Consider the following 17,409-nt stretch of genomic DNA (forward strand, 5'->3'; position numbering starts at 1 on the left):
AGTTATATATCTAATAACTTTATATAAGAATACTTTTAATAGAATATTTATTTACTTTACTTACTACTTTATATTAACTATATTACTTAACTTTTTAATATTTTAGTTTTTTTTTTTTTAAAGTAAGCCTATTAGAGAAAAGTCTTAGAGGTATTTATAAACCTAAGTAGTACTTTAATTAAGAAATAGAACTTTCTTTACTATTATTTTAAAGTATTAAGAAAGACCTTTATAAAGAAAAATATTTAAGTAGGCTAGTTAATAATAAAGTTATAGCCTATAAATATAGCTTAGCCTTTTATAAGTAAATTTATTAACCTAGATAATAATACTAATAACCTAAAGGCTTTAATATAGGATCCTAGCTTCTCTACTAAGCCTAGTATACTTTAATAGTTTACTATTAAAACCTCTTAAAGGTTAAAAGACTTAAGGAGGTATTAGAGTCTATAGGATCCTTAAAGGGAAAATAATAAATAAGATTATAATACTTAAAGACTACTTTTTATAAAGGTAAAAAAGTAGCTTAATAATATAAACACTACACTAGTAAAGAACAGTAAAAGGATATAGTTACTTAAGGCCTAGCTAAACTATATAAAGAAGTATAAAAAAGGTAAAGTTACTATTAATTTAAATACTTACTTTACTACTATAGAGAGTATTATTATAGTAAAAAAAAAGGTAGCTAAGGAGTAAGCTAAGGAGGAGGCTAAGAAGGCAGTAATTAAGGCAGTAAAGGTACTAGCTAAGGTAAAAAAAGTAATAGCAGAGGCAGAGGCAGTAAAAAAAAAAGTAAAGGTAAATCCCTCTTTATAATATAGATAGTTTAGTATTTATATAGGTTAATCTATATAATTAATAAATAGTGACTATTAGGCTAAAATAATAATTTTTTTGTATAGTCTGACTTAGGGGGTGGTCTGAGTTGTAGGGTGGGGTCTTAGTTCCTCACAGGTTAAACTGACAACCAACGGCGCCTCATTGGCTACGTAGCCATTTTGTAGATGTAGGTCTCGTTTTCCGCAGCCCCCTAAAAAGTGCCGCTACTATGTTAAGGTGAGCTAGGGAGATGGAGATGGCGAGTTGGGCGCCTCGGTGGGGTACCGGCTCTCCGGCATGACCCCGCCTCCACATGGTTACACCACATGTGACAGCAAGCCCTGTGGCGTTGGCGACGCCCTCGAAGAACCAATCTGTAATCGCATTGAATATCAAGTTATACACCGCTCTTAGCATGTTTCCTTGTCCAAAGGGCGGCTCAAGGCAGGCTGAAATAGGTCTTCAACTTCGCCTCAGTTGCAGGCGTACCAGGCCCGTCATGCCAAGTCACTGTCGTCAAGACCCACCTAGAATGATGTCCTTATCCATAAACACGCCATGTCTTAAGAGGGCAAACCAGTGTGTCGGTCTGGGACGCGGGGGGGAGGGGGGCCCAATTGTCCATTTCCTGCGCCGCTTGTGGCCCTTCCAACAGCCAAGTTTGATCCAACAGCTGCTTTTCCAATAGCGCCATGCCAAGCAGATCAGCGGCCGCAATGAATGACTCTTTGACTCTGTCGTCTGTCCTGTTGGAAGAAAGATACACTTATTCGTCGCAGAACTCTGGTTGGTCAACGGACAGGGCGCCTTTTCCGACAAGGAGCCACCGAGATCGAGGACCAGGTCGCCATACAGCGATCCGGGGCCACGGGATGGAGTGTTGCTTAACTCAAGTGCCGTTTACCATACGGACGACGGACACACCCCGAAATCCGGAAATGAGGGGATGACGTGCACTGCGATGAGCCCGAATTCGTCCAACGAGTGTCCGGAAGTCCGCTCAGGAAAGGCATGGCCCCAGCCCTGGAGCACGAACTCTTGCCCACCTCTTACGTTTGTGAGGTCGGGCGAAGGCCCGACGGACTCCAACAACAGAAAATACTACCGAGTAATGTGATAAAGAGACCATCTCGAGCATGTGCCCTTTTTAAAGCAGCAGTAAGGCGACATGAACTCGTGCTTTCTCTAGAAGAGAGGAAAGGGGGACCGCGTTAAAAGACTAGAACATTGTTCATTCTTTTTTACAACTGACGTTCAGCTAACTGGCATCGACAGGGAGTCCGCTTCCTAGATGCTCTCGTTACCCCCTTTCGGCTTGGCTCTTCCAATGCGGTCCTAGTCACCATCCCGAGATGCCAAGCCGTTCCCTCTCCCAGATGGCTACAGCAGACGCTGCCACGCACACACAAATGCATATACGTTGATGATTTACACCACTTGGAAAGAATCTTACGCAGTCTGTACTATGGCGCAACATAAACCCCGCCCCCCGGGTCTACTTGCCCAAGGCCTTCTCTCGAATGAAAAAGGTCGACGCGAAAGCGAGCACCAGCAACAGCGCCACGGGGACCATGGCACCCAGCGTGGCGACCTGGTAGCTCGCCCTCACCTCGGCGGCGACGGCCGGCGGCAGCTCGCGGATGTAGTCGAGGCTCTCGCGCACCCTCTCCTCGACGCGGCGGGCCTCGTCGCCGTCGCTCAGCCGCGCCGCGAGCTGGGTCCGCAGCACCTGCTGCAGCACAGCCGAGCACACGCTGATGCCGATGCTCGACCCCAGCGACCGGAACAGGTACGAGCACGCCACGACGACCGCCGTGTCCTGCACCGCCGCGTTGGACAGCAGCGCCACCAGCGTCGTCGTGATGCCCGCGCCGCCGCCGAGCGCGAGCAGCGCCATGCTGCCGACGACGCCGGCCGACGAGCCAGCGCCGAGGGCCGCCACCGTCGGCGCGACGGCGAGCACCATCAGCCCGTACGCCAGCACCGTGAGGGTGTAGTAGCGGCCGCTGCGCTTCATCCACACGCCGGCGCTCACGCTCGCCGTGACGGAGGCGACCATGGCCGGCACCAGCGCCGCGCCCGCCTGCGTCGCCGACGCGCCCCGCACGGCCTGGAAGAAGAGCGGGAGGAAGAAGATGGAGGCGATGTGGCCGGCGATGCCGAAGAAGTTGGCCAGGTAGCACGCGAACAGCGACCGGTCGAAGATGATGTGGCCCGGCGCGAACGGGTGCGAGGCGACGCGCATCTCGACCAGCACGAAGACGGCGAAGAGGACCGGGGCCGAGGCCAGCCCCGCGACGGTGGCCCGGCTCGACCACCCGTTGTTGGAGCCCGAGTCGAGGCCGACGAGCAGGGCGACGACGGCCGCGACGAGGGTCGCGGCGCCGAGGAAGTCGATGCGGCGGACCTTGTCGCGCCAGCGGGCGTGGTCGGCCCGCGGGAGGTCGAGCACGAGGTAGACGGCGAGGAAGGCGAGGGCGCACAGCGGGACCTGACCGGCGAAGGACCAGCGCCAGCCGACCGTGTCGGCGAGCAGGCCGCCGAGGGGCGCGCCGGTGGAGGTGCCGGCGGCGAAGATGATGTTGAGGTAGCCCTGCCAGACGCCGCGGTCGCGGAGGGGCACGATGTCGCTGAGGAGGATGGCGACGACGCTGTTCATGCCGCCGCCGCCGATGCCGGCGACGGCGCGGGCGACGCAGAGCTGGGCAAAGGACTGGGCGAGGCCGCAGCCGAGAGAGCCGAGGCCGAAGATGACGTAGGCGAAGAGGAGGCACTCTTTGCGGCCGAAGATGTCGCTAAGCTTGCCGTAGAGGGGTTGGAAGCTGGTCAGCGTGATGTAGTAGCTGTCGTGGCGTGTCAGCGAGGCGCGGGGGGGAGGGGGCGCCGAAGCGATGTACTCACGCTGTCGCGAGCCAGCTCGTGTTCTGCAGGGCGTGCAGCTCGCTGCCGATCTTGGCGTAGGTTGCGACGGTGAGCAGCTGATCGACGGCACAGAGGTAGATCTAGGGAGATCCCGGTGAGCGACCGGTCGAGCACGAAAGTTTGTTTTCGTCGGGTACAAGGGGACGGGGGAGGGAGGGGGCCTACGCCAATACCGACGGCCGGAAGGAGGATGTGCATCTTCTTGGCCATCTCGGGATTACCGTCCCGGTTGTCGTTGGCATCTTGGGCCACGGCCGGGACGCCGTTGACCGGGCGGTTCTCGAGGGGGCCGTTGTCATTGACCACCCCCGAGTCGGAGTTGGGTAGCAGCGGCGACGTCTCCGTCGGGACGGAGGTGCCGTCAGCGGAGCCAGTCATGGTCGCGGAAGAGGGGAGCGGGGAGGGGCTTCAAAGGAGCGTCCGAGTGTCGAGAATCAAATCGCAGGGTTCCCGATGCCTTCTCGGTGCAGAGATATGCACAACACCGAGTGCCCGATTGCGGACCGGGTCCTTTTCAAGTCGTCGCCCTGCCATTTCTCTCCGACTTTCGCATCCTCGCTGACGAGGATTGATAACCCGCCCTCCTGCATACAGTAAAGCCCCGTTTCTGTCGGCACCATCATCGGACACTTGCCCGCGATAAGCCGGTCCCATCCGTTATCGCGGCGAACGCCATTCCGGCGGGCCAGCACGTGAGCATGCACCTTGAGTGGACTGCAACGGCGCCAGAAGTCAAATAAGCTTGGCAACCCGCTCTAGACAAACTCTGCATCTTGCGCGGGCTTTGACCGAACCTCCCCGAAGCATCCGTGTTCTTCAACTGACCCGTCACCTCGTCAACCGGATCGGTTAACTGGTTGACAGAATAACCCGAGTACGTAGCGGAAACGGATGACACGAGCGACCGGGGAGAAAAGAGCCCTCCCGGTTGACGAGAAGAATTGGATGCGGAATAAAAGCGGATCGCAGCCCGTCTTACATAGAAAATCCTGTCAGTGTGAAACAGACCGTCGCATTGCCGCTCCATCCTCCCACAATGAGAGCCCCAAAAGTCATCTTAATGTTGATTCAGGTAGTCTCCGCGACGCAATCCCCCTCCCGTCGGGACTTTCGGGCTGCACCCTCAGCATACCAGTTATCCGGAAGGCGGTCCTCTATCAAATGGTAGCTTCATTCTGTCCGAATGGACCTCCGCCCTCTGAGAGGTGAAACAGCACGGCGCAGGCGTCGCCGCTTCTCGTGCACGAATGGTGCGACTCATCACGACAAACCGCCTCTTCGTCTCTTCGCCGAGGTTTTGGGCAACTGACGAGAGAGTGCAACTTATGTTGTATCATCGCAGTTTGTGGCCACGATGCACTGACCCGGTACGAGGAGTAGTACCAGTAGTAGTATGTCGTCCCAACTTTGTGCGCCTGCGAGACGGGAAGCGACCTTTCGTCATCATCAGCTTCACCTTTCCAAGGGGGCAGGCAAAGGAGGCAGGGGTACCTAGGAGCGCAGCGCCCCCTCTCAGTCTGATGTGGCCTGCATGGGCCACCTGGCGGCCTGATTGTGAGACTCGAACGCCATAAGAGACTCAAATCCGTGGTTCATGCGAGCCGCGAAGCCCCTGCTCAGAGACGCGCTCGCCCCTCTTGGCAGCTGGCTGAGGTCTTTTAGCTAGGTAGTTGGGCTGGCTCCGCAACAAACCACCATACCGGTAGCACTGCTACTTCAGTGACTGGACTGGTGCCGGTTTGCTCTCAGAGGGATCGATTGCATGGCAAGCCCATCGGGACTGGTCTGCCGGTTCCAAGAGACGAGTTCGGGTCGTCTTTACCAACAGGATTCCTGGTCAGGGAGAGCGCGGGCAGGCCGGCTTCTGGGCTAAGTGAGCCGCAAGGGATGACCCCCTTGTACGTCTGATGCCGGACCGGGATGGGAAGGTGAGATGCGACTCCATCTGTGTCCTAACAGTCGTGGGGCCTGGTTGGCTTCCCTGGCGCAGATCGGTATTCGCCCGCCGTGGCTGGTTTGGGGCGCTGGAGCGGCATGAATGGTGGCGGGAACGGGCGAGCGCTGGCCAGCTGTCAAAACAGGTCTAGAAGATGAAAACGTGTCAGTCAGGGCGTATAGTGCAGTGCAATGGGAGAAGCGGTGGTCTAATCCTACCAGGCGTGTCGTGTTAGCGCGGCAACGCAGCTGCAAGACACAGAACAGAGCGAGCGACAGACATGGAGCTATGCCGCGTCGAAAGGTGTTTGGGCTGGCGGTCTCTCTTTTTCAGCTTGGATGTGACGGTTCGCAGGCGTCAATTGGTGACTGCTGGAGCCGGAGCTGGCCCATCTCCAAGTCTACAACGGGGCATTCCGTAGTTCCCGTGTCGGTGCTAGGAGACGATGCTTTGGCCAGGCCTCCAATGCTAGCTAGGCTAGTATCCCGGGTATAATGATAGACCATGCCCGTCGGCCATCAGAAAAGCCATGAAGACAAACAAAGACATGCCCAGGGTGGTCCTGGAGCCCTCATCTCATGACGCGGCACGGCGGAGGCATAAACGGCAAACAAAGTTGACGGTCGGAGTGAAGATTCGGCCGAGAGTGGTTGGTTCGGGCTGCTGCTCAATAATGGTTGGCGGTGCCGGGTGTCTGCATCGTCTGCATCGTCTGCATTAAGCAGGGCGCTTAGTGGATGCTGCTATACTGTGATTATGCAACTTTGGAAAGTGTTCATGTTGACGAGAGGCATGCCCGATGGCACGTCGAGCCTGCCAGTTCAATTCGATCCTTCTTTCGGGAGGCCCCGACGGGGCTACCTAGGTAGGTTTGAGCCCATGGTAAATCAAGATGGGAATGCTATGTGACGAAATTAAAGGGGTGTGTCTCTTGTCCTTCTGATTAATGTCTCACACGTAGCACGGCCGAGGCATGCAGAACTAAGATGAGAGATCGGATCGAGTTGAATCAGGAGCCGCCGCATGGGAAAAAGAGATGGACATCGGATGACTTGTTGGAGAGACGACGTGACAGGTGTGCTTCGTTGGAATGATTTGGAGGATGGGATGGATGGGGGCAGCAGTGGCAGTGGCAGTGGCAGTGGCAGTGGCAGTGGACAGTGGGTGGACTGGTTGTGTTGTGCACAGCCCGCGAGGTGTGTGCATGCGTGCATACAAGAACCGACAGCGTTGACTGACAGCAGTTACAACAGTACCACTACCGGGCGAGTTGTCAAAGTCGATTCCACGGTTATTTGGCTCAACAGGTACTTCCGTGGGGGGGGGGGGGAATGGCAATGGCACAGCGACGGAGAACCAACCCTCCGACAAGCCGTCATCAGTCCCATACACACTACCTACATAGGAAGCCAACACAGCCCAGCCCAGCCCCATCTCAGCGTCGACAACCCCAGCACCCGAGGCCAGGAAAGTTCCTGTTCCTGAATCCTGCTTGCTGTTATTGCAGGGGGTCGCCGATGCAAATGTGGGAGGGAGGAGTCGCGACTCGCAGCACCCAGCCGCCCCACCCCACCCCCGATGGGCGGGGCCGGTTCCAGTTCCAGCCTGACGGAGCCAATGACGGACTTTTGCAGGTGTTCAAGACAGAGTGAAGCAAGACGCTAAAAAAGACAGCGCAGCATACGTCCACGACGCACTGTAGTGAGCCAAAAGCATGAAAGCCCGCTAGCAGAGCGGTTGACGTACATGGCCACAGGTACCTACCCACATAAACTAGATATAGAAGTACCTAGGAACACATGGGATGCAAATCCTCATCCGCGGTAGCGACGCCGATACCTCCCTACACATACATACATACCTACTACTACATACCTACCTACCTACCTACCTACCTACGTAAGCTACCTATTTATGAGGGAGAGGCCGGCATCATGCAAAAAGGTACTTTTGCTCTAAACCACCCACACCGATGTCATCCTTGTCTACATAGTAATTAACCGTCTTCCATCCCAAGAAAAGGGCAAAAATATCCAACGTTCAAACCTTGGTCCATCGCGGGCTTCTTCGTCTTGTCTGTCCATCCATCTCTCTCGCGGCACACAGCCAGTAAGTCAACCAGTCAGTCAGTCAGTCTTTTCTGTTGACACCCCTTCAAACCCACCCCCTTGCTATCCAACCAAACGCGGCTCCCGCACACGCCTGTCCGGTTTATTCTCCTACACTCCCCTCCCCTCCCTCTCATCCTTGCCTTGCGCCTCCCTACCACCACCTCTTATCCTGCAGGCATCTGCTGTGGTGCATGTCGCGGATACTCTCTCCCATCTCACAAGACCCTTGATGCTTGCTGCTTCCAGGACCGCGATGCTACGATACTGAACGCCGTGGCAAAAGGCCAGAACCTCATCGCTCCAATCATCCTGCCGCCATCCCTCCGCTGTCCCACGTTGTTCGAGTCCCACCACGCCCGCTTGCTTAGTTTCGGTGCCTTGATTTCCTCGACTCCCGGCCTCCTTGGTGATTCCCCCACAGCCGATTGGTGAGAACCGACTTGGACCAGAGCCACAAGTAGAAGCAAGCAAGCCGGGCAAGGTAGCTAAGGGGAAGGAGAAGCGTGCAATCCACCCCCAAGAACAACCTTCACTCCACCGGCCATCCGGGGGCCTTGTCCAACATGGACTTCCTCCGCTCCCACAGCAGAAAGGGGAGATCGCGCTTCTCAAAAGCCCTACCGACCCCTCCGCCTGCCGAGAAAGATCCTTCTCCCAAGTCTAAACAGCTTTCTTCGATACCTCCCGTCCCTGCCGTGCTGTCCAAGAAGTTCTTCATCATGTCGGACAAGCCGTTACCACCGCCGCAGCAGGCCCTCAACCAGTCTCTCCCTCCCCTCCCTCCCCTCCAGACGAAAGCCTTGCCGCCAGTCCAGATTACTCGCCGCCCCGTTGCGAAGCAACCGCAGACGCCCTCATCTCAGCCCCAACCAGTCGTTCCCGAATACGATGAAGACGACGACGATCACAGGCACTCCATCGGCAGTCTGCTGTCGGCTTATTCGAGGAGCTCGGGCGAATCCCTCATCATGTCACCGGACGGAAGCACCAGCCAGAGAGACTCGACCCCAACATATGCCTCTGATAATCAGTATGCAACCAAGGAAGTCAAGATCCCGACGCCCACCTCATTGTCGTCTGGTGACAATGAGCGCAACGGCGCACAAAAATTCACACCAAACAAGGGCCTGCCGCCTCACCCGGCATATCGAAACGGGCAGGGCCCGCCCCCTCCACCCAAGTCGGACAAGACCCCGACTGTAAGCAGTCCGACAAGCCCACACTCGACCTCATCGCCGCAGCGACCACTGTGGAGAAGAAGGTCGGTAAAGACCGATCGTAACGTGGAGGTTCCCCAACTTCATCTGGCAGTCAGTCACGGGTCGACGGCCGCTTCCCAACCAAACATCGGGCAATCTCCAAACTCGGCCGTATCCTCTTCATCCCAACAGTTTCCCCCTCGCACCACGTCGGGTTTGCCCGGAAGGAATATTCGACCCGTTGCCTCGCAAAATCAGTCCCCAGAGACGGGCAACATGGGCCAGGAAGCGTCCAAGTTGAAGGAAAAGATCTCGCACCTGCGCGACGGCCAGGAAGGCGCGAACCGGGGAGCGTCCCATAGCCACACCACCCTCTCGCCGACCAAGCGCTTGCCGACCCCCGACTACGACAAGGGGGATGTCAAGACGCACGTTGTTGTCGACAGCGTCGTGTCGCCCGTCTCGCCCGCTTCGTCCCCCGAGCCCGCGCGCGACCAAGCAAGCAGCGAGCAAAATGTGCCGATTCCGCGCAAGGCCGTTGGGGCGCGCAACTTGCACCCCGCTCAAAGCCTGCCTCAGATTCGAGCGGACGGGCCCGTCACCAGCAGCGAGGCTCCTCCCACCATCTCAAAAGACTTTGCAGTCAGTCCCGTCAGTCCCGAAGCGAAGAACCAGCCATCGCCTCGCTCCACCTCCATCCAGCAGCAACAACAACAACAACAGCAACAGCAGCAGCAGCAGCAGATGGGCCAACGGCAACAACCACCCCGCGAGTACCCGCCCTACGCGCCTCACGCGCCGGCGCCCGGCCCCACGCAGGGCGACCTGCGGTTAGCCACGCGAGACCAACGTCCCCAGCAGGAACCCGTCCAGTATCGCGAGCTTAAGACTGAGGATCTGCCGCCCGCCGACCCGCGCGCGGCCTACTTTCCCATGCACGGCAAGGAGCCCCCCAGCCCCAGCATCATCATCAAAGCGCTGCCGCTCAAGGAGAGCATGTTCGACTGCTACGTCAAGCACCGCACCATGGACCGTACCCGCAACCGCAACTACGCCCTCACCTGCCAGACATGCGGCAAGGCCGACACGGAAGACCGCTACAAGTGCCAGTTCTGCTACGTGCGCATGTGCGGCTCGTGTCTGCAGATCTTCAACAACAACCGCAGGGACCTCGGGAAACTCATGGCGCACTTGGAGGCCAACCCGCATAGCGGCGGCTCGCAGGAGCGCCCTGCCACAGCTGGAGGCATCGACCCGGCGGTGCAGAAGGCGTAAGAGTTTGACGGAAGAACGCCCGGCGCACTCAGTCCCCAGCAGTCTGCGGCTCAACCACGGACATTACCATTCTGCAAATTCGTTCTTGCTTGCTTTGGCATAGGAGAAGGGAACCACATGGCCATTTTTTTGTGTTCAATTCGGCCTCGGATGCATCAGGGAAAACAGCTTGCTTCATCATGGGACTAGATAGAGAGGTTTGTTGGTTGATACCCCTTCTTTTCCCCGTCCATATACCACGTTTTGTGTGTAGGGACCCTCTGTGGCCTCGGAGAGAGAAATCACGCACACATGATTCTTTTTGTTATTTGTTATTTTTTTTTTGTACGATGTGGAATGCTACTTGCTCGAGGGCGAGCATACGGAAACGAAGCTAGACAACGAGAGATGGGAAAGTGGCACTACGATAGGTAGGAATGCCCTTCCAATAAACTACATGATTCCAAATACGACGCGAGAAAGAGTGGGTGACAGGAGCTCGTTTGTGCAACGCAGCCGTTGTGAGATCCTGAGCGAACTATGTGCTATTGGATAGATACCCAGAAGTCTCAACAAGACATGCATGGCAAATCACATTGTACCGCGAAAATAGCTCCGAGACCCCCTCCCCCGGGTGATGGAAGAATAATTGGAAGCCGCCTGCCCCAATGTCTATGTTAGGTCCTCGACGCAAAACTAAAGCAAAGAGGGGAGGGGGAAAAAAGCACAAAAAAAAAAGCACAAAAAAAAAAAAAGGCCCGACAATCCCAATCTAAGACATGTTGATTTTTATGTCGGGTGCGCCGGAGATTACACCGTCGCGTCTGGTTAAGAAGATGGGGGGGGGGGGGGGGGGTGTCATCGTTCGGCTCAGCCCGCCCGCCGACAGCGGGAGTCGAGAAGACCCAAGCGCCGGCGCTAGAGAAAAAGTGAAGAGAAGACTTCCGCCCTGCAGCCCTGTGTGACGTAAATAGGTAAAGGACGTTGCTACGATTAGCGATCCCAACCGTCCCCCGTTTTGCCCATCCGAACACCAACCCCCCCGTCCCCCACCCTTAATTACTGCCAACCTACCGCTGGGGCGGGTCCCACAGCAACCCCCCCCCCCACACCGCAAGAACCACCCGCATGCGCCCCTGAGGTCAACATCAACATTTCGGCTTCACCTTGACATACCCATTGTGACCCGCTCCCACCTATCTACCTGCCTCACGATCCGGCGAATCTTGCTTTCTTTTTTTGTCACCCTTTTCTTTTTCCTTTTAATTTATCTCCGATCTGCCGGCATTCCATCCCAAACGAGAAGGGGGGCCCGCATCCTTAATTGGATCCCGACCGCCGATGCGAGAGGCGACGTCGGGCACCCGCGTGACCGCCAAAACCAATCATGTCCTCGTCCGTGGCTCGCACCCGCTCGCTGCGGAAGCCGAAGCAGGGCTCCTCGGCAGACCTGCCCCCGACCGCGACCGGAACAGCCCCCGCCGCCGCAGTGGCAGCGACAACGACGGCCTCGGCCCAGCCCCCCGGCTCCCCGAGCAGACTCCCCGCGCCCCGGCCGCGCCCGACGACGCGCAGCGTTTCCGGCGCCAGCGTCGCCAGCACGACGGCCAGTACTGACGCTGCCGCCGTGAAGAAGAAGCCGAACCCCATATCCACGCTCTTTCGACGAAACGCCCCGACGGCGCCTACACGCCAGCGAGATGCCGCCGGCACAGCAACTTCCGTCGGCTCTGGGCCCCAATCCGCGCCGCCGTCGAGAACGAGCGCCCTCGCGGGCCTGACGAGGTCGTCTTCCACCAGAGAACCCGGGCTTACACGAACCCGGTACCCGGCCAACGCCTCGACGAGCAACCTCGGACAATACTCCTCCTACTCTACCACCACCGGACCCGGGACGAGATCATCGACGACCGCAAGACCGACGACGTCGGGAGGCATGGCCGCCTCCAAAACATCCACCAGCGCGGCATCCACAACGGCGTCAGGCCCCACAAAGGGACACGCGCGCGCCAGGAGCGTCGCCACCCTCAACGGAAGCACCGTCCTGCGGCCGCCCGGCCAGACGTCCGCGGGCCCTGCGCCGGCGAGGGCACGGCCGACGTCCCTCTACGGCGCGCCTCCCACCTCGACGGCGGCGCCCGCGCCGGCTGCGAGACCGCGCCCGCCTTCGGCGACCGACCGCCTCTCCTCCAAGCCCTCCGTATCCTCCCTCTCCTCGGCAACAACCACCTCAACGACGACATCAACGAGGCCAACCCGCACCCCCAGCGCGTCAGTCGCCCCCAAAGCCCCCGCGAAGCCGGCCCAGCCGCCGAAACCCACCCGCCAGCAGCAACCAGCCTCGCCCACCGCGTCTCCACCGCGTCCTCATCCGCCGAGGACCGCCGCCGCCGCCGCCGCCGCCGCCACCACCACCGCGTCGCTCCGCCCGGCCTTCAACACCCTCCAGCAGCACTACTCCCCGCCAAGTCCCTCGCCCCGAAGCCCCTGACGGCGACGTACCTCGCGCCCCCCTCCCCCTCCAAGCTTCCCGCCAACGTCGCCCTCACCGCCGAGACGGCCCGCCTGCAGGCCGAGCTCCTCCAGCTGCACCTCCTGCATCGCGACCTGCCCCAGACCACGGCCGCCTGGCACGCCAGCGCCCGTGCCGCCCTCGCCGCGCGCCACGCCGACCTCGCCAAGTCCTCCGCCGACCTCGCCCGCCTCGAAGCCGACGCCGCCGAGCGTCTCAACGTCGCCGCCCTCCGCCGCTGGGGCCGGTCGTCGCCCCCCTCGGGACCCCACGCCCCCGGCACCGCCGCCGCCGCCGCCGCCGCCACCCTCGAAGACAAGATCCAGCGCCTCGATGCCCTCCTCGCCTCCCTCTGGTCCCTCGACGCCCCCGGCGGCAAGCACAGCCGCCTCGTCCGCGCCTTCGAGCGCTGGGCCTCCGCCCTTCCGGACCTCGAGGCCGCCCGCGCCCGCGCCGAGGACGCCGGCGACCCCTCGGCCCTGCTCGACGCCGACTCCCAGGTCCGCTACGGTGGCGGGCTCGACGCCCGCTGGAAGGACGAGGCCGCGGCGCTCGTCCGGAAGCTCGAGGGCTGGGACGCGCAGCTGCGGGAGATGGCGTACGCCGGGGCGGAAGAGGAGGCCGCGAGCGGTGACGACGACGACGCCAGCGGAGGCAGGAAGACCCAGGCGTCGAGCCTGGAGCGCATGCTGGATGGCTGCGGCAGCCTGGTGAGGGACATGCTCGACGAGCTGGCCGTCATGGAGGAGATCGAGGCCGCCGCGGTGGAGAGGGAGACGGAGTGGATCAGGAGGATGAACCGTGGGGGAGACGACGGTCTCGGCAAAGATACCCAGAGAGCCGGTGCTGTTTGGAGAGTGGTTTGAGGCAAGTGAATGAGCCTCTTGTCAGTTCAGCACTCATCACGGGCTAGCAAGGAAGCGTGAAGAATGGAGAGACATGATTTTCCCCGTGCCATATCAATCTGTTCAGGTCCAATAGTGCGTGTTTGTTTGCATGTTTCCTTGACACAATAACCCTCCTCCGCCGGGTACGCCACAGTGTCTGTCCCAGGTTTCAGGTAATCAATCCATCACACCTCTGACCATGCTCGCCATGCTCGTCCCACCCCATTACTTGTACAATCCATGCCGGTATGCCAGTGTGCAAACTCCAGTGCTCTGCAATACTTATGCCAGCCCTCCGTGGCCCCTTCATAGTGATGTTTTGCCGAAGCTCAAGTCGCCGCCCATGGCAAACTTCCACCATGCAGCCCCTGCAACTATGGCGACCGTGCTCGTGACCAGCATCCTACGGACAAAAGTCAACCTGTCAGATGTCGTGTGGAATAAGACATGAACAAAAGAAAGGGGAAAACAAGATGGGCGACCGATCGACTTTCGAACCGGAAGAGAGGGAGAAGAGAGCCTTACGCCTTTCTCCGGCTGCCGAACATTCGGCTGAACAAACCACCGATCCAGTCCACAAACAGCACGCGGAAGAAAGCCTGTAGCCAGCCACCCTTACTGTCTGTAACACTGTGTATTGAGGCAGGAGTGCTGGGTCGTTCGGCCGATGAAGCTCCGCGCTTCTTGATCTGGCCCTTGTGGCCATCATCTCGACCGGTGGTCGAGGCCGGACCGTTGGGGCCTAATTCAACAAACGTTGTCTGGTTGTTGTCCTCGGCGTTGCTCGACTCTCCAATTTGCTCGGGTGTCTTGACAGCGACTCCCGGGGTACCTGGCTGTGCGGGAGATGCCTTGGGCGACTCGTCCATTACGTGCTTGCCATTGGACACGCCATTGAGGTGCGGCGACTCCGACATCGCTGACTCCGAACTCTTCCTAGACTTGGCCTTGGATCCCTTCATAACGACTCCTTCGTCCTCGTCGCTCGCAGGTGATGCCAAGGTGCTTGGTGTTGGTCGTATCGCGGGGCTCGGCACCCGCACCATACCGTCGTCGTCGTCGTCATCGTCGTCGTCGTCGTCGAAGCCGGCTCCCTCGGCACTCGGCGTTTCCTTGTCCTCTTCAGCAATTGATCTCAAAGACAAGAGCGATCTGTCCGATACCATTGAGCCATGGGATTTTCTGGGCAATTCGAGCCTCTTGTTAGAACTCGGGCTTGAAGGTCCTGACGAGAGAACGGCTTCTTCGTAGTACTGATCAAGACCAGCTTTTCGAGACCCAATCACGGGAGATAGGGGTGCGCCATGAAAGCTAGTCTGATCCTCGTTGAGTCCGGTTTCGACCTTGCGCACGGCGTCGATGATGCCACTGCGGTTTGAGGGCCAACGTTCCAACGTCGGATCATTCAAATCGTACTTGTCGACGTCATAGTCTACGGTGCCGTGATGATCAAGTCCTTTAGAAGCGTCATCTTCGTCGCCACTTCCCGAAGGTTCATAAGGTCCCAGAGCTTCGTGAGTAAACAGAGGCGGGGGACCGTCGTCCGCATTGTCTCTTCGTTCGAAATCCTTTTGAAATGTTAGCCATGGGCGTAGTCTCTAGGCGCCTGATTCTTTGGCGGTTCCCACCTTGTCAGCATCCAGCGCTTGGGCGCTATCAGCGACCTCGGCGGCGACGCTAGCAACTTGCTCAATGGGCGTCGACGAGAGACGCTGTCGCTCTTCATCCTTCAGCTGACTCACGCCTTTGGGGATTGGTTCAAGGCGAGTCGTATCCACTTCGGCATCAAGCTTCGCGGCGCTGTCGGCGACCTCTGCTGCGGTGTCTGCGACTTGCTCGATTGGTGTTGATGAAAGTCGCTGCCGTTCTTCTTCCTTGAGATGACCTATGGCATTGGGCTTGGGCTCGAGCTCGGGCTCGGGCTGAGAGGCTGATGAAGAAGTAGCAACGTTCGAGGCCTCCATGCTTTCGGAAGTCTTAGCAGAGTCTTCGCCGTTGTCTCCGTTCGGCTGTTTGTCCTCCCCAGCGTCCGGAGCTATCAGGATATTGTTTCGATTTCCAGATGCGTCGGTCACTACAAGGCCCGTCATGTTAGCTGTGACCATTCTAAAGAGGAGAAAAGATGAATGTTACCTGTAGGGGCGTCTTCGTTAAGAACCCACCAGTCACCTAGACCAACTCGAAATTTGTACTGAATCTGCGAGCCGGGCGGCACCTCAATATCCTTGTGAAAGGTGTGTTCTCCGCCGTCCTCAGTGGTGAATTGCATTTCCTGGGGCTGCCATTGTGGTTCTGAGAAGGAGCCGGCGACGAAGATGGGAGGCTGCGTGCCTGGTTTCTTGTACGTGATGGATACGGAAACCATTGTCGATGTTGGTGTCCGCGCCAAGGTACCTATGTCAAGAAGCTCAGCAAGCCGTTGTCACTCGGCCAACTCGATCGGGCGAGCAGCGATGAGGAAAGCTGACCTTTCTGTGGCTTTCCTTTTAACACACTTCAAGTCAGCACGGGTAAGAAGCACCCTTGAGAAAGAATGCCTCGACAGAAGGGACAAGAAAATGAAAGCCGTTCCCTTGGAATCCACAGTGAGGGTTACGGACTGGGAAGTCGAAGGAGAAACACTCTGACGAATGGGGCGGTCTCTAAGCGACACCTTAAACTTTGGAGGAAAAGGAAGAGGCGTCGAAAGGGGTGGTGACAAAAGCAAAAGACAAGAGACGCAAACCAGTTCTTGGGGAGAGGAGTCCGGGATTGGAGTCCCCGCGTCTGAGTGTTTCACACGACGAGGAAGAGTCGGGCTATCTGTTGGTGCGAGTGAAACAGCTTGAGGGAACAAGCCGGGTCTGTCGGGGAAGAAAGAGCAAGGTAGGTAAGAGAGAGGAGGCAGAAGAAGAAGCTACTGCAACATAAGCCGTTAGGAGCGGAGTAGCGAGAAGCTCAGAGAGCAGAGTTCGAGAGGCGATGACCTTGTTTTGGGTGGGGGGGGAGGTACAGCACAGTAATTCACAACAGGGAAGCAGTGGCACAGGGGAGGGGAGGGGGGTTCATTGCATGACTATTCCGTACCTAAGGTACATGACATACCAAACGTTGGGGGAAGTGTTCCTTGAGTTTCCAGAGGGAAAGAAGACTGGGGAATTGAGGAGACGAAGGTTGGGAAGGGTGAGAGGAAGAAGCTCGGACGAGGTACTTGCCATCTTTGGCCGGACAGGTACGTATACTAAGGTAGCTGACGGGATGCAAACTTGGACGCCTTGATGAATGGCCAAGGGAAGGCACGCTGCTTTACCATAAGGAGGTAGCTGTTTATAGCAGCAATGGTGCGCGCCTGGCAAATGCCGTCCGTACTAGGACGAACAAACCCAAAAAGGCGTGTGTATCTGTTGTGAGGCACGAGACAAAATTGCAGCATTGCGACACCTCCCTTCGTCCCCGATTTGATACCAGTTTTATTAGCGGGAAACCTCCCCAACGCAATGCACAAGGTGCGAGAGATACTGCAAATCATATCACACTGGGGCGCCTGGGCATCAGTAGCGGTTATCAGCACCGTAGCCGTCGTTTACTCCATCTCAGTGTCGGCATGCCTGGCGCGTCATCATCCCTGATGCATGCTGAAGGCAGGGGAGGTCGCGGGGACATACTCATTGGGCCTGGCGGCTCATCGGTCCAAGGTATCGGAGACTTTCCAATGACGCACAAGCCATCAAGCACCATCCTTGGCCCCAGTGGAAGAAAGGACTAGACACCCCTCAGCTAGTGTACC

General features: G+C 57.6%; 4 protein-coding genes across 4 annotated transcripts; 2 read left to right on the forward strand and 2 right to left on the reverse strand.

Annotated features, from left to right (window-relative positions):
* Positions 1-2,317: 2,317 nt before the first annotated feature.
* Positions 2,318-4,122, reverse strand: LY79DRAFT_586600 (major facilitator superfamily transporter; the record flags this gene model as incomplete). The annotated part of the gene is made up of 3 exons (XM_060560658.1): positions 2,318-3,665; positions 3,724-3,824; positions 3,910-4,122. The coding sequence occupies 3 exons, from the start codon at positions 4,120-4,122 to the stop codon at positions 2,318-2,320; spliced, it is 1,662 nt and encodes a 553-aa protein (XP_060419179.1).
* A 4,232-nt stretch (positions 4,123-8,354) lies between these two features.
* On the forward strand, positions 8,355-10,265 carry LY79DRAFT_665705 (uncharacterized protein; the record flags this gene model as incomplete). The annotated part of the gene is made up of 1 exon (XM_060563110.1): positions 8,355-10,265. The coding sequence occupies one exon, from the start codon at positions 8,355-8,357 to the stop codon at positions 10,263-10,265; it is 1,911 nt and encodes a 636-aa protein (XP_060419180.1).
* A 1,027-nt stretch (positions 10,266-11,292) lies between these two features.
* Positions 11,293-12,948, forward strand: LY79DRAFT_246157 (uncharacterized protein). Its single transcript, XM_060551795.1, has one exon. The coding sequence runs from the start codon at positions 11,632-11,634 to the stop codon at positions 12,733-12,735; it is 1,104 nt and encodes a 367-aa protein (XP_060419181.1). The 5' UTR covers positions 11,293-11,631; the 3' UTR covers positions 12,736-12,948.
* A 753-nt stretch (positions 12,949-13,701) lies between these two features.
* LY79DRAFT_537322 (uncharacterized protein) lies at positions 13,702-16,265 on the reverse strand. The gene is made up of 5 exons (XM_060556665.1): positions 16,244-16,265; positions 15,777-16,126; positions 15,272-15,717; positions 14,169-15,211; positions 13,702-14,046 (listed from the first exon to the last, which is right to left on the reverse strand). Exons 2-5 carry the CDS (start codon positions 16,006-16,008, stop codon positions 13,950-13,952), a joined length of 1,818 nt encoding a protein of 605 aa, XP_060419182.1. The 5' UTR covers positions 16,009-16,126; positions 16,244-16,265; the 3' UTR covers positions 13,702-13,949.
* Positions 16,266-17,409: the final 1,144 nt, after the last annotated feature.

Source organism: Colletotrichum navitas (assembly GCF_030913465.1).
Source record: "Colletotrichum navitas strain CBS 125086 chromosome Unknown LY79scaffold_4, whole genome shotgun sequence".
NCBI lineage: Eukaryota > Fungi > Ascomycota > Sordariomycetes > Glomerellales > Glomerellaceae > Colletotrichum > Colletotrichum navitas.